At 41.8% G+C, this 17,147-nt stretch overlaps 1 protein-coding gene across 1 annotated transcript in view; it reads right to left on the bottom strand.

Annotated features, from left to right (window-relative positions):
- UBL3 (ubiquitin like 3) overlaps nucleotides 1-16,908 on the bottom strand; it is a 55,011-nt gene extending 38,103 nt beyond the window's left edge. Inside the window, exon 1 of the mRNA XM_084842949.1 lies at nucleotides 15,670-16,908. Within this exon, the coding sequence (XP_084699075.1) occupies nucleotides 15,670-15,696 (27 nt within the window). The 5' untranslated portion in view covers nucleotides 15,697-16,908. The remainder of the gene's footprint in view (nucleotides 1-15,669) is intronic.
- Nucleotides 16,909-17,147: the final 239 nt, after the last annotated feature.

Here is a 17,147-nt window from a genome sequence, read left to right on the forward strand (position 1 = left end):
AGGTTTACCTGACCACTTTGAAAACTCTGGACATCTCTCCTCAGAAAAACAAAAAGTGACATTAAAAATGAAAGACCTTTATATTATAAAGCTGTTTTCAAGTCGATTTCTAATACTGATTCTTTCAGTTCATCCTCAATACTTCTTCCAATAATGAACCTGTGAATTTAAGATTTGCCTAGAGGAAACACTTAGGGAAGTATTTGTACAAAACTTATGACTCATCAGCATTCACACACGAACATAATCCAACCAAAAGTTGGGAGTTTTCAAGGCCTACTAATTTCAGCTGTGTTGATTTCTATGAGAAAAAGTTAACACACATACTTAACTCTTAAATAAACCCCCAAACACTACTAACCTGCAAATAAAAACTAACGTGCTGGGAGCCGGCAGAAGAGTGACAGTAAACTGCATTTTTGTGCTCGGAGTGGAAGAGGGGGCTTCCCCCCTCTAGTAGCCCACTTGATTTCGAGCTCACTCGATTGCCTGCATCAAATTCCATGCACTCACTTGCATGCAATTCCTCACTGCTTATGGCTACCACACTAGTGCTTAAATAAAGTTGTCTAAATTAATTCACCTTTGGCTGCATTACATTTCATGCTTCTCTTCTGGTTAGCAAAGCTGTTGAGACTATTAATGTTATTAATTTAGAATGGTTAAGAACTGTGCATAGTAGTCTAGCTTAAATTACATTGTTCTCCAACTAAATATACTTGCAAAAGCATTCTACGATCTCTCAACAAAATCACCTGTTCTTGCCAACAAAGATAATTCTTTGAAATGTTTTGGTACATATGAGCTACTGAAAACTATTGAGCATGCTTCTCCCTCTCCCCAGATAGAAATACAGAATTCTCTGGTCTTAATCCAAAACAAAGTGTGAAGTTATTTTATTTATTAGATTCATACCCTGATCCTATGGGTTTGGAGCAACTTACAGTAGTTTTTCCAAATGCTAGCCGTTTTGTCCCCAAAGGGCTCACAATCTAATAAAATGGTTTGCAATATGAAGCCAAATAGAATAAAGATTACATTCTAGTTTTAGAATGTCATTTTAGAAAATCTAATTTAAAAAAGCCACACAAACATCCATACATAGAATCCTAATAGCCATTTAAAAAAACAACAACAATGCTTTCAGCAGGCAGCCACCTGTTAAATGGCTATTTGTTGAAAAGGTGCTGCAAAGCGGGATGGGTCTCAGTGAGGGCCAATGCTCAGTCCCAGTTGTGGTCCAATGCACCATAACAGTAAACCAGTGTTATGGTGCATTGGCTACCAAATTAGCAAATGTCCCCAGTAGCCTCAGCAGAATAATTTGTGGGCCAGCTTGCATACACAATTGACAGATTGCCTGAACAACTACAATAGCTGCTGAGCAACAATAATAAAATCTGCTTTTCTGTAGAATTCAAATGTATCTAGATAAAAAGTATTTTAGTGCACAATACTGTACATCTTGTTGTTCAAGAGAGAGATGTTGAAACCCATGAAGGCAAGAAAGAGAATCAACAGATGAAAAGGAATGTATGTCAACCATGATGAGCTGTGAAAACCCAAGCTGCTGGTCCCCCGCCACACAAAAAACCCTACCTTTAACATCAACTCCATTTGGGAGCAAAAAATGCCGCAATGGGAGAAAATTTAATCTCACGGGCCCAGGGAAGATCCTATGTTCAAACACCCAGTGTGGGTGAGGAAGCTCATGAGTCTAAGACATGCTCCCAGTTTATCCATGGGACAAATCAGTGAAGGTGTGGGGGCGGGGAGGAAGAAGATAGACAATCACCTTACTTCATTGCTATCAAATTGAAGTGTGATTCAGAATAGCTTCTTATCCATCAGTGAATTCAGGAAAAAGTGTGGGCTTATTTCTGCTGAACAAGTGACAGACTAGTACTATTTAATTAAATAACAAGCAACAGTAATAAACTGCTTTGACTAGATTTGAGGGGGGATGGAGTTTAGATCTAGTAAACAACATAGCATACTAAATGGTCTCATTAAACTATTAGGCACCTTTAGCATTTACGGAAGTACAATAGGTCTTCCAGTTTCAATGCATTTCAATATTAAGATGCTTACATCTTAATACTCTTATAACTCTTACATGCTATTTTAAATTAATACAAGCTATTTTAAATTAAGACCTGAAGCAAGACAGCAGTGAATATTTCTTTAAAAAAAAAATCCCACCATATTGAGATACTGCACTTGCCTTAGATGAGAGCCACAAAAAGCCATTTCAGACTGAAAGTAGAATGTTAGATAGATTAATATTACTTGAGGTTAGATGCTAGTGAGATGTGCTATGCATTAAGCAATGAAATATATCCTCATGCATTTGTTGAATAGTTATCTCTGGAATAGTTCTCAGTTCTCACAAAGAAGATTAATGTATAGGTCACGCAAAGGAGAGGGAGGGGATTCCACTGAGGTAGGACATTTTTTGAAGGTATTACATACAACCATAGATTTTTGCACCATTGACAGAGGCATTTGACCGAGCTGTATTAAATACACGTGTGGTCTCTCAATAAGCACCATAAACTAAAAGCTGATAAAATTGGTAAAGGAAATAGAATTCCCAGCAATTTAGTTAACAAATGGCAGTGCAAGCTGGATATTCTTTGTATCTTTCCCCTTTCACTTTTATATAGCCTATTATATAGACCATATTCCTCCCTTTTATATAGTGTATTATATAGCTTGTTCTATTGCACAGTAATGTTTGACTAACCCTTTGTATTAGGAATTTTACTGATAAAACTGAACACATGTAAGTTCTGTACATTCAGACTATATGGTTACATTTGTCTAAACCTTAATTTAACAAGGTATCCTTGCCAACTGCTAGCACGTAAAGGATTTACTATTTTAGCCTTTTCAACCAGAAAGGAGCATGACAGCATATTGCTTATCAGTTCTCTTACTCAAATCTGAATGCAAAAGCATTCAGCAACAACTCTGGTATGCAGAAACCTTAGCTTCTTGTCTTCCCAACATTCAAGTTCTTGGGATTTAAGAATTTAATGCTGAAACCTGAGGATTAAAGAGTTTTTTCTCCACACTCATTAAGACAGCGCCTTCCAGACTGATAGCTCCTAGCGCTACCAGTCAAGAGACACTGTGTAGCTATTTCGTCTTTCCCTCCTTAACAGATTTTTCCAATTCTCAATATTAGGAAGCAAATACCACAGATTCCAATGGAATTAATTGCTAGCAAGTATACCTAGGATATGACTGAAGCTGCTGAAGATGATGTAAGAATAAGACAAGTACAATAACCAGTACTTCAGTCTTAAAATAAGCCTTCCTTCCAAGCCAGATGTGATTCCAAGGCCTATCAGGAATAGTAACATAAAGAGCATTACACTGAAGGCATACTCCCTCTTGTGGAAGCTTACTATTTGGGCAGGCTCTGGGTAGTATCCAAGTCCACACGACCACTAATGTAAGTTACATTGTGCTAGCATAAGGGACCTATAGCACAACAGCAACAGCGTTATCTGGCATAACATGTTTTCCAGGGAACCTTGTCATGCCAGCTAATGCTATTGGGGTTGTGCTAGAGGTCAACAACTAAGTTTCTCTCTTTAAAAGTAGCCTGGTTAAAATTAAATCTTAATTTCAAGCTTACTCTTAAAACGGAATGCCTTTTACCAAATATTTGGAGTTAAGAGTAGCTTTCCTGCCTAAGGAATCATGAAAAAACCGTTACAAATATGGTGCAATAGGTCATTCACCATATTGTTACCGGCTTCATACTGGGAGCCAGAGACTGGCAAGTCATCACTGGGATCCAGCCTTTCACTCCAGGAGATAGCATCTTGTAGTGTGTACCATTAGGAGAATCATCCACTGTGCTCACCTGGATGATCTTGTATTCTATATAATGTAAGCACTTGAGCTTTGTAAATTTGGTCATTTCTCAATTTATGAATATTTACTCTACAGATATTTTCACTTCAACATAAAAATAAACTACTCTGCTCAATAACTACTAACCCTTGCTTTTAGAAAGATCTGTGCCCATAGTCGTCTCCAAACAGGAAAACTTGTACCATTGTTCCAGTCTATGAATAAAAGTAAAGGGATGCGGGTGGGCAGAAGAAGTGAGATCTACTAGGTTAGTTACCCCAACCTGGTGCCCTCCAGGTGTTTTCCACCTCAACTCCCATCATCTCCAGCCTGTGTGGTCAATCGTCATGAATGCTGGAAGTTGTAATCCAAAACATCTGAAGGGCAACAGGTTGGGGAAGGCTGTACTAGGTTTTTAAGGACAGCCTAAGGAACTCCAAGGACTGTCATAAATTTTAGAAGTTTTATGTAACACAGTTTGATAAAATGTGTAAGAAAGATTTTACTTCTAGTTAACATTCCAAAAGCAAGGCAACGTGAATGAGTAAGGTTATCCATTAACAAAAGCAGTGTACCATTTAATTTAAAAAAAGTAAAACATATCAAATTAGATATATTGCACACAATCCAGATACTGTGTAAATGTTCTATTTTTCCATAAATTAACATGTTTTAGTGGTTATATTAGCCAGTTACTATGCATCTTTTTAGGAAATATGTGAGATACTAATAGGAAATTATTTAAATTATTTCAGATCGCTGACTTAAGATCTTCTGCATTCTCCCACACTCAGTAGTTAAGTCCCACTGAATTAAGTGGAACTTACTTCCATATAAGTGTGCCCACGATTGCCACCTTCAAGTCAATCCACTCTAGTTGCCGGTTACCTGTGCTCTGATTCAGCGTCAATCACCTACAAATCCACTAATATGGAAGAACTCTAATTGAAGACATAACTGGCACTCAACAGCGCTCACAAACGAGACACAAGGAAGATTATTGCCAGAGTTTGTTCCATGTTTTTAAGAAGGTATCAGCAGAACAAATGAAAATATTTTTTTAAAGTCAACAATGTTTTGGTCATATTAGACTCATTCAAAAGTTCTTTGAAATTTTCCCTTTCAGCATCCAATAAGAGACATTGTTGAAATAATTTAGAATCCTATATACCAGGGATAGGCAACCCAGTGCCCTGCAGATGTTTCAGATTTTAACTCCCATAAACCCTGAGTATTAGCTATGCTTGCTGGGGCTGATGAGGGTTGTGATCCAAAACATCTGCAGGGCACCAGGTTACCTACCTTTGCTATATAGGTCACCCAAGGCTTGGATTCTAACATCATTGGTTTAAAAATGGGACCTTTGCCTTGTCCTTTCCTTTGCAACCCCCTGTATACCCTACCAAACCCAGTCTCCAAGGTTAGGAAACTCTCTGAAACTGTATGGAAATAGCCCACCACCCCTTGCATAAGTTGAAGTGTCATCTGCTTATGCAAGAGCATCTTAGGATCAAAGTCTAAGAGTTTAGAAAGAGAACTGAACAAAAAATGAAAACTGTGAAGTAAGCACTGTTCTATTCAAGGTATTTCTTACTACCCAGATCTAAATCACAACAGAGCAAATTTATTTTCTTAAAATTTATTTCCACCTGGCTAGAATTACCTATAGCAAGTTTATTTCTGAAACTGGAAAGTTTTGCCATATGATAAAACTTGATCTTTTTCGAAAAGGATTTACTCAAACTACAGAATGAAGTAATCTTTGATAAATTACCTTTTAGTGATTATTGCAGTTCATTAATCCATTAATTGGTTCACCCTGCAGTTCAACAGGGTATATGGACATCAAATAGTCTTTGCAAATTTATAAAATTAGTAGATCTTAGGTAAATAGCACAGGCAAATTTTGAAGTGCAGGGGCTCATCATGACAGTCCCTATAGCCACACCCCTAAGAGACCAAAAATTCAGGCAGCTGTGTTGATCAATATCAACAAACCAGTTCTAGCAGGTCTTTTGTAAAGCTAATGGGTCTGAATTGCCCATTCAAACCCAAACCACCCCAAATACTTTTGCATTACAGCAGGGAACAATATATAGTTGTTGGGAAAATTAATTTTCCCCCCAGCTACAGTGAGAATTGCAGCTAAACTCAGAGGAAACAGGGAATTCTAATGGGGGTAACAGTTGACATCAGTGTCTCCACTAATCAAATGTTCCGGTGCTATGTCCATGTGAGCCCTGGCTCCACTACACGACTGGACATGTGAAAGGAAGCCACCGTAAGGCTTGAAAAAGGGGCTGCGTAAACTTAGCCATTAAAGATTTATTTAGAGATGGAAAATATCCTGACCTAGAGAGACAATGCAACAGGAAAGCCACCAAGGAAGCGGTTGCACTAATCTGGTTGCCACATTAGTAGATCTTAGGTAAATAGCACAGGCAGACAGATGTAAGAAAATAGTAGGCATTTGCCACAATGGCCAAAGAAGTTGCCCTGGCTTATAATATTAGCGTGTTACATGTTTTATTTAAATGTGTATTTTCTTTTTCTGTCAACAAGGCCTTTGAACCAGTTCACAATAAAAGCTGGTCCTTCAATCTCTGTGGAGGTTACAGGGTAAATTCAGCCTAGAGGTTGTATTTTATAGGTCTTCGCCAAATCCAGTTCTCTGAGTACTGCCGCCTGGCCCCCACTTGGAGTGTAGAGGGAACAGTGGCTGTGGCAACGCCACTTGCTGCTTGCTGCGACCTCTGCTTCTGCCTCTGGGACTCCTGATCCACCACATCACTGTGAGTACTGCCTCTTCACTGGATTAAGGCCCTGATTCAGCAGCTTCTCCCAGGACTGCCATCCGCTCCCAGCCCAATTGTGTCATCTTCCTGGGCTGGGGGCATAAAAGCTAGACTCCTGTGGGGGCAGGACCACCACCGGCAGGATGGCCACCAAAGGGGCAACACTTTGCGGGAGCCCTGCCCCTTGTCAATGGAGGGGTGGGGGTGTGTTGGTTACACATCTATCTTTTGAGGGATGTGCTTCAAAGAAAGAAGGGGAGATGAAGGGACACAGGGAGCAGCCATCACAACTATACAGGGCAGAGGGAGATATGGTGAGGGGAGACAGTTGCGTGTTCAGGGGAGAGGGGACCACAACAGGGTCCTGGTTGTCCCCAAGCAGTCCCCCAATACAAATAACCTGGATAGTCTTGGCAGCAGTCCCCCTGGGTTGAAAATACTGTTGGTGAATGCCAGGTTGGTGAATGGTAAGACAGCTGCCATCCAGGATTTGATCCTAGATGAGCATGCTGACCTGGCATGTATTACAGTGACCTGGTTGGATGAAGCTGAGGGTGTTAATCTATCTCAGCTTTGTCCCCCAAAGTTTTCAGCAGGCAAGACTTGGGGGGTGGGGGGGTGAAGTTGCAGTGGCCTATCATGATACTATCCCCCTCACCAGGTGCCCTGGCCCACAGTCTACTGGATTTGAGTGTGTATATGTAAAAGTGGGTGCTCGGGACAGAATAGGGATTCTGTTGGTGTACCGCCCACCCCACTGCCCAACAGTCTCCCTTCCTGAGCTAGCCAGGGTGATCTCGGCGGCGGTGATGGAGACCCCTCAGCTTGTTCTGATGGGAGACTTCCGCATCATGCTGAGGCTTCCCTGTCGGGGGTGGCTCAGGACTTCATGTCCTCCATGACGATCATGGGTCTGTCCCAAGTGGTTTCTGAACCTACTCATAAAGCAGATCACACTCTAGACCTAGTTTTTTATGCTGAGCAGGATGACGGTGATCTGGGTGTGGAGGAACTTTCTGTTATTCCATTGTCATGGACAGATCAGTACCTGGTGGGGTTAGGCTCACTAGAACTCAGTGCCTCTGCAGGAGTGGGGGACCGATTAAGCTGGTCCGCCCCAGGAGGCTGATGGATACAGATGGTTTCCTGACAGCTCTCGGGGATTTTCCTGATGCCTTGGCAGGCGATTCTGTTGAAGCCCTGGCTGATCTCTGGAATAGGGAAATGGCTAGGGCGGTGGACACAGTCGCTCTTGAGCGTCCCCTCTCACGGAGTGGAGCCAAACCAGCACGCTGGTTCTCTAGCGAACTGGCAGCGATGAAGAGAATGAGACGGAGACTAGAGCGACATTGGCGGAAAACTCAGAATGAGTCCGATCGAACACGGGCTAGAGCTTATTTGAAAGCCTACTCCATGGCAGTGAGGGCAGCAAAGAAGTCTTTCTTTCTGGCCGCATTGCATCTGCAGGGAGCCAGCCAGCGGAGCTGTTTTGAGTGGCCAAGGGCCTTCTACATCCAGGCCCATGTGATAAAAATTCTGACCACTCGACAGCTCGCTGTGAACAATTTGCTCAGCACTTTGCTGATAAAATCGCTCAGATCCATTCTGACTTGGATGCTGTAGCTGATGCAGATCCCGTGGATGTCACTTTGGCTCCTGCTTGTTCAGTGTTGAGGGATTCTTTTCAATTTGTGCAGCCTGAGGATGTGGATGGGATCCTTGGAGCGGTGAGAGCCACCACATGTATGCTGGATCCTTGCCCCTCCTGGCTTATTAAAGAGGCCAGAGGAGGACTGGCTGAGTGGATAACAGGAGTGGTCAGTGCCTCTTTGGAACAAGGTATTGTTCCATTATGCTTAAAGAGGCAGTTGTAAGACCTCTATTGAAGAAGCCTTCCCTGAATCCCACCATACTAGAAAACTATCGTCCAGTCTCTAACGTACCATTTTGGGGGCGTGTGGTGACCTCCCAGCTCCAGGGGTTCCTGGATGAAACAGATTCTCTTGATCCATTTCAATCTGGTTTCAGGCCTGGGTATGGGATGGAGACAGCTTTGGTCGCCTTGGTGGATGACCTACGCCAGGAACTGGACAGGGGGAGTGTGTCCCTGTTAGTTCTGCTGGACTTCTCAGCAGCATTCGATACCATTGACCACAGTATTCTTCTGGGATGCCTCAATGGGATGGGACTTGGAGGTACTGTTTTACAGTGGCTCCATTCCTTCCTAGCAGGGCAAACTCAGAAGGTGGTGTTGGGAGATGCCTGTCCGACTCCATGGCTGTTAGCTTGTGGGGTCCCTCATCTGTCCCCCATGCTATTTAATATCTACATGAATCTGCTGGGAGAGGTTGTCCAGAGTTTTGGGGTTCGGTGCCACAAATATGCTGATGACGCCCAGCTCTACTTCTCCTTTCCACCAGATTCCAAGGAAGCTGTTTCTGTCCTTAACCAGTGTTTGCCATCAGTAATGGACTGGATGAGGGAGAACAAATTGAAACTTAATCCAGACAAGACAGAGGTGCTCCTAGTCAGTCAAAAGGCAGATCAGGGAACAGGGATTCAGCCTGTGTTGCATGGGGTTACACTCCCCCTGAAGACTTAGGTTCGCAGTTTCGGGGTGCTCCTGGATTCAGCCCTAAGCCTGAATGCTCAGGTTTCAGTGGTGGCCAGCAGTGCCTTTGCACAGTTAAACTAGTGCGCCAACTGCACCTGTTTCTGGAGTTGTCTGACCTGGCCACGGTGACACATGCCTTAGTTACATCCCGTTTGGATTACTGCAACGCACTCTACGTGGGGCTGCCTATGAAGAGTGTTCGGAAACTGCAGTTGGTTCAAAGAGTTGCTGCCAGACTGCTGACTGGGGCTGGTTACAGGGAGCATACAACTCCCTTCTTAAAACAGCTTCACTGGCTTCCAGTCTGTTTCCGAGCACAATTCAAAGTGCTGACTATGACCTATAAAGCCCTATACGGCTCTGGTCCAGGTTATCTGAAAGACTGTATCCTCCCTTATGAATCTGCCCATGTCCTGAGATCTTCTGGGGAGGCCCTTCTCTCAGTCCCACCACTATCACTGGCACGTTTGGTGGGAACCCGGGAGAGGGCCTTCTCGGTGGCTGCCCGACGGCTGTGGAACACCCTTCCCAGGGAGGCTAGGATGGCTCCCTCCTTGATGTGTTTCCGGATGCAGACTAAAACATTCTTGTTCCAGCAGGCCTTTGGGACATAGTTGGAACCTGGGGGTAAGCTGCTAAAATGCTGTTTTAAAATGCTGTTTTAATGTTTTAATATAATTTGAATTGTATTATTGTTTAATTTATATTTTAACTTTTGTATATTTTCATATGTTTTAATTGTATATGTTTTAATTTTTGTAAGCCTCTGTGTCCCAGTACTGGGAGAAAAGCGGGGTAATAACAACAACAACAACAACAATTGTTGGAGTCTACATTGGGAAGTGGGGGGAGGGAGAGAAGAAGAGTAAGACCTGGCCCACCAGCTTCCATTGCCCACCTAAAATGGCTTTCCTATAAAGATGGTTATTAATCAGGACACTACACAAAACATGAAATCAGAAAATATAGTATTACAGCAATTTTCTTTCCATTGTTAAATATACTTAACATTGTGATTTAACGTATACATTAATTCAATACCATAAATTAAAATGTGCCCAACAACTATTAGTTTGCCTAACCTGCTTCATGATAACTGTTCAAAATTTGTTTATCTATACCAAAAATTTTACCCTGCCTTTCTACATTGACTAATCAAGGCGGCTTATGGTATTACAATTACACTTTTAAAGAAACCCTAAAAGAATATAAATCTGATGGCAGAAAGACAGCAGGAGAACAATTTTAAAGGCAACATGCCCAGAACTGCCTGCTGAAAGACTGCTGCTTCATACTGGTAAGTCATTGTAGCAGTTGCAATGGGGATTCATTTGAGTTCTGAAGTCACTGAGTGGCACATAGCTCTACCACAACATCAACATATCACCACGACCATAAAATAGGAAGGTGCCAACCAAGTTGAGAACATACAATTTTAAATATGATTACTGTGGAAAAGTTTTCCATTGTTCAGTCCTGGAAAAAATAAAATTATTTCAAAATTATATACCTACATCAAAATACTTGAAAGAATTTTCTGTATGATTACTTGTCGCTCATCTGATGATTATGTCATTGTTGATATTTTCATCTTCCAAGATCTACTGGCTTTGTTCAAACTGAGAATCACACAGCCTAAAACACCATGAATGTTATTCTCTCATTTCAAAATCATCTTAATCCTGTTATTTTTTTATTTAGGAAACTACAGCATTTCAGCAATTCCAGTAGCTTAATTCCAGTAGCTTAATCATAGTTGCTTGCAGGTTTGGGGGAAGACCAACAGAAGTAGGAGTAGGAAGGTGGAACTGATAGTTTAAAAATGGAGAGAGAAGTGGAAAATTAAGGATTCCGCTCTTATTATATTAGGGGAAATTATGACTTGGAGATAAACAATATAATAATGTTCATCTCTGTTTTGTAACTAGAAAAGTAAGGGGTTGATGGACCTTCCCTATGAGAAAAGGCTAAAACATTTGAGGCTTCTTAGTTTAGAAAAAAAGACAAAGGAAGACATGACAGAGTTTATAAAATTATATATGGTGTGGAGAGAGAGTGAGAGAGTGAGTTTCTCCCATAATATTAGAGGTTGTGGTTACCCAATCAAACTGATGGGTGAGAGGATCAAGACAGGCAAAATTTCATACACCAACAGTGTGTAAGTAATTGATCCAGTTCATTGCCATAAGATGTCACTAGCTTAGACGGGCTCAAAAGGGGATGGGAAATTCATCAATGGCTATTAATCATTCCAGGTAAATGTAGTCTACCTCTCCTGGAGCAGTAAGCCCCTAGTGGGCAACAGCAAATGAGGACTATTGCCTTTGTGCCCTGATTATGGGTTTCCCAGAAGCATCTGGTTGGCCGCTCTGGGAATCAGAATGCTGAATTAGATGAATCATTGATCTGATCTAACAGGACTCTTCTTATTTTCAAGCAAGCATTAAATTTTCAATTATACACTCATAATATAGTCAATTGCTTTAAAATCTTTACACGTCTAGGGACACTGGATAATACAAAAATACTTTGAATACTAAAATACACACTTATAGTGAAGAAGCAGAAGAATAAATCCTTTGGAATCTTAAAGCTCTTTTCAGGCCTAGGTGAAGCAGCCAGTTATTAACATTAAATCAAAGCATCGATTATTTCAGTTTATCCTTTAATGCTTCCTCTCCAGTAATGAACCTGTAAATGTATACCATCGCTAAAGTACTTAGTACTGTATAAAATAAATAGCTGAAATTAGAAAGAAGCCATTTCAACCTGTTTTAAAACGTTTACATTCTAGTTGCTTTTACACCAAATGTTCTTAAATTTCACAGTTGCAGGTATCTGTCATTAGGCAATACCTCAGACAATTATTAAAATGACAGCCATCCAGCCCATCAGATACCAAACCTTTCTAGAAGGCAGCCCAACTATGGTGATTTTCTTGTTGCATAGGTACTACAAGACATGCACCCTGTCTTCCCTTTTTATTTCCAGCCACACCACTGGTAGTACCAGCTTAGTAGCTGACCATTCTCTCGTTTGGTTTATCTGTGGAAGGGATGGCAGCGCATGTACTCACAGAAACCTAAATATTGTAGCAGGGCAGCCACTATTACTCAGGAGTTGGGATCATGAGTGTGGGAGGAGGAGTTATATATATTCATGTGGGTTTTAGGAACAATGGGCAAATTGAACAGGTTAAGGAAAATATTGCTAACAGACTCCTGAAATACAGCTTTTAATATAATAATGTAATATTATACATTCGTGGTTATTGAAAAATACTGATTTCTATGTTTATAGCACCCTACTCACATTTTCAGAAACTTCCAGATTCACATACAAACTTTATTTAGAGCAGATCACTAAAAGAAAAATTTCCTATTATCTGTCTTCCCATCTTCATACACCCAGAAAGTTAAAATATACTTTATCTCTAAACACATTCCTACTCCAGATAACATCATATATCCCATGATGCTTGAGTAAAGGTGCTGACAACTTTCTTTTAGTGGCTAGAAGCATGCCTACACTGGGAACCATGCAGCTGTCTTTTAGTAGATATGTGCAGACACCATAATGAAGTTCATAGGACTTCAAACTGAATAAATTCTCCAATATTTGTTAGATCTCAGTGCTTTGACAACATCCTTTGCTACGTCAACAACAGACAAACTTAGTATGTCTGGAATTTAGTTTGCAATCATTATACGTTAATGAAATGCAAATGACAGAATTATGTTAATCGCTTTAGGATTAGTGTTTTGAAATATTTAGCTGGATGAACAACTGCAAGGAGGAAGTCAGATGTCATTGAAAAGATCAAAGTTTTCAACATGCTGAAGATATGTCTCACATATTTTTAGATACAATTATGAAGGATCAAACATTGCAATGTTGCACTAAAGAAGGGGATCGTTTAAAAGAAGCATGTACTATTAGCCACTGGTTTGTTTGGCAGAACTTTTTCAGTGCCCTACAAGAACATTCAACACCATGTCATAATGGTAATTTGCATGCATGTATGAGCAGGTGTGCGTTAGCAGGGTTACTGCTAACCAATCAGTAACCAGGGTTACTACCAGCCAATCTGGATGACCACATAGCCTACTTTCTTTCTATTATATAAACTGTTGGGAATTATTCGGTATGGACTCCCCTGCTTTACTTCAGATATGAACAAAATTAGGTTCTACTTCTCTTATCTAGGCCTGAGAATCTGTACAAATTTTGAAATTGTTTTAACTACTGCTTTGCAAGATATACTGGGTCAGATCCAGAATAAGACATCTTAAGTCCCATCAATTTCAATGGGAGTACTCCAGGTATGAGTAAATCTGGATCCATTCCAGTGTCTTGGCAAGCTTTCTTCTTCTAATAAAGGTAGTGATAAAAGTAGCTCATTCAAATGTGATGAAACCCTGGTTCTGATTCTTCTTTCAACTGCAAGTAAGTGAACAAAGACTATGACCTGTGTTCCAACCAATCGCAGGTTGAAGTCATGGAAATGCAAACGATAGCCTTGACAAATATCACTCTTAGAAGCAATCAGTTAAGCATCAGTTGTAGCATCTGATTTTCCAGTTTCAATATTAGCTTCTGCAATAAGGATGTTGATAATCTGAATTAGAGGGGACTTTGATGATTCTTTCCAAGTCCTTTCTAAACAATTTCCCTATATTTTATAGACTGACTTTCCAACTGATCACACTTGCAATTTTAAGTGTGTATCTCTGCAGTTATAACTAAAGTTGTAGACACCCAACAAAACTTTCATCAAAAGCAGGAAGGCAATATTTTTATGCTGAGAACAAGGAAGTGCAGCACATTTACAAAGGCAATTTGTAGTTTTCATTCCAATGGCCAAATTGACCACCAATATATTTAGATGTTCCATCCTAAAGGCTCAGGCAGATAACAAAACAGAATCCAACTAAATTTTACTGAAGCTGATTAACAACCCCAGGGTGGCAACCAGGCAAATTTAAGCATTTTTAAGTTCTATATTTCAATGGGAAAGTTATACTTAACATGTACTTAATTTCCCCATTAAATTCAATGGGACTTCCTGTGCAAACCTATGCATGTCTACTCAGAAGTTCCACTGATGTCAGGTAAATGTGTATGGAAGCGTAGCATAAAACATGCTTTAGTTTGTCAGGATGATGCTCGTAGTTTTTAGTGATATATCATATTGTCATCTTATCACTGGAAGTATTTTTTTAAAAAACACACACTTCATTGTTTCAAGGCTGAACAGAAAGGAAGTGTTAATACTATCCTCAGAACTGAGAAGATGCCACAGCCTCTATGAACAGAATCAGATAAGAAGAATTTGAACCGGGAATCAAGAGTATGCTTTCTATTGACGGGGGGGGGGGGGGATGACAGTGTTTTGACAAGTCATTTTGAGCATAAGCTGCGGATAACCATTATTATAGTAGTGTCTTTGTCACGAATTACTGTTTTCCTGTTATGCAGAGCCAAAAAATCTTATGCCAAGCATGGACTGTGGCCCTGAAAGCTTAGACACGTATACAAAGCATGAAGAGCACATTAGTGCTCAGAACCATAACCATTTATCTTTCAATGGCATAACATAAGTAGTTAAGAAGATACCACTAAACTCACACTGACATATGAAAAACATAATAATATTTTCTTTAATACATGAAGAGGAATCAAGTTAACTACATCGCAGGGTTTAGAAATAATTCACAGATCCAAACTTGTTTGTTCATAAGTATGACTGTGGGTGGTACCCTCTCAAATCTATGCTTTCACCTCCTTTTGTCCAGATTTCAAAATAGGTCCAGCTAGACCACTGCTATGACACTTTACTGATGATATGGGATGTCCAAAAGCAGCTCAAAAAGAGCCTGGCATACGAGGTGCCCATTATCCTTGAGAAGAGTATCAGTAGCTGTTGTTTTCCCCCAAGACACTGTGTAAAATGCTGCCCTTGAGGAACAGTTCAAGGATATAAAGTATCCTTGCACTGAAATTAAGTAGTAAAAAGGAGGAAAGGAAAAGGAAAGAAGAGTAGTAAGACTTAAACTAGTTTCAGGTAAGGAATCACCAATTAAAAAATAATTTCATTCTGTATCACATCTTTTGCCCAGGTTAGATTCCAACATGTTTATAAAAAGTGAGACAATGAAACAAAACAGATAATTAAGCCCAATATAGTAAAGCAGAAGATGGATCTTCCTTTGAGGTCTATCTTGCTACAAAAAAAATGGACTCTAGTCCATGAGAGCTTCTACCATAATAAGGTGCCATATGACTCTTAGATTCTGTTGAAAGAAAAACAACACACCACAAACTAACAAGGCTACCCCTCCGGAAATCAGTTCCCCAATGTATTTCTGAATATAAAGTCAAATGTGAACTTACCATATCAGATGGAACACTGCTGGACATCTTGTTATTACCCTGATGGTTTCAGAAACACAGAACAAGAATTTTTTTAAAGCCAGCCAAGAGTATATAGCAAAAAAAAGTTCTTCCAGCTAACCAATCTTTGGTGTGTTTCTTGTTAAGTTCTGAGCCTTTCTTTTCCTCCAGTAAAAGTTTGACCTGCAGCAAGGAAATTGTGGACTGTGGGGGGGGGGGAGAAATCCAAGAGGAACTAGTGTTAAAAGGCTTGATCAGAGAGGAAACGCCAGGGAAGCCAGAGATGGCAGCAGATCTTTGTTAGCAGCAGCACCACCAACACCAGTGGTGCCAGGTAGAAATATACAAGGACATGGATTGTGTACGAGCTTTTTTCTTTCGGTCTTCCTCTCCAGCTTAGACCAATAATGAATGACGAAGATGATTCAGAGGATAGTTCTGCGTCCGAGTCACCTCCTCATTAAAAAAAAAAAAAAAAAGCGACAGGCACACAAGCAGAGAAGTAAGGCGACCTTCGTCTTTCCCTGGGGCCGAAGTTGTTTGGGGGGTTGTTTTGTCCCCCCACCAATTCTCACGAAGTACAACCGGGGATGAGGAGACTGGAGAGACGCGCGGAGGGAGGGTCTTCTCGTCCTCTTACAGGTCCTTCTTATATGTTTTATCACATTTAGCCTTAAAAAAACATACACACACACTAAAGGCGAAGAGGGGGGGAAAGGGGGGAGAAATAACACCCTCCCCCCTCAAACTGCAGCAGCAGCAGCTCAAGGGGGGATTTAAACTGCAGTCGCCTCTGGCAGCAGCGGCAGCGCTCGCCGCCCCCTCCGCCTCGCCTTCCTCAGGTCTCCGCTCTCATCGCCGCCGCCTGCTCCTTCCTCGCCAGCCCCGTCTCCTCCTCTTCTTCGTCCTCCTTCAGGGGCTCCCTCAGCAGCAGACGGTTAGCGGAAACCCCCCACAGCTGACGCGGCGGGGCTGCTCGCCCTTTCCTCGTCTCCCCGAGAGCCCGGGCGGGGAGGAAAGAAGAAGCGACGGCGGGGAGAAAGCGAAAGAGCTTCTCCTCAACGCGAGCCGTTTCCCGGTACCCTTCTTTGCCGCCCGCCGCCGCCGCCGCTACTCCTGCAGCCGCCTCTTGTCATCTTCCTTTCAAGCCAACATGGCGTCTGCGCCGAGCTGAGAAAAGGGGACACGGCGGGGGAAAGACGGACCCGACACCCCCATCCCCCACTCCCTTTGGGCTCCGCCTCCTGCTCCTTTGCGGCGACGCGTCAGGCGCGGCTCCTCCCACCCGGGCACCGCTGCTCGCGCGGCATGATGGGGAGTGTAGTTTTGACAGGCTGCGGGGGTGTCCCTATTCCCGCCCCCGCCCCCGCCCCCGCTCAGAAAAGCGGTGTGACGCAACCTTTGCCTTGGCTGCGGCTTGTTATTATGGTCGCCCCGCCTTCGGCAACCGTTGCTAGGGAGGCTGGGAAACTCCCTGC

This window comes from Heloderma suspectum, chromosome 3 (assembly GCF_057233095.1).
Source record: "Heloderma suspectum isolate Gila_16-S chromosome 3, 16-S_ref, whole genome shotgun sequence".
Taxonomy (NCBI): domain Eukaryota; kingdom Metazoa; phylum Chordata; class Lepidosauria; order Squamata; family Helodermatidae; genus Heloderma; species Heloderma suspectum.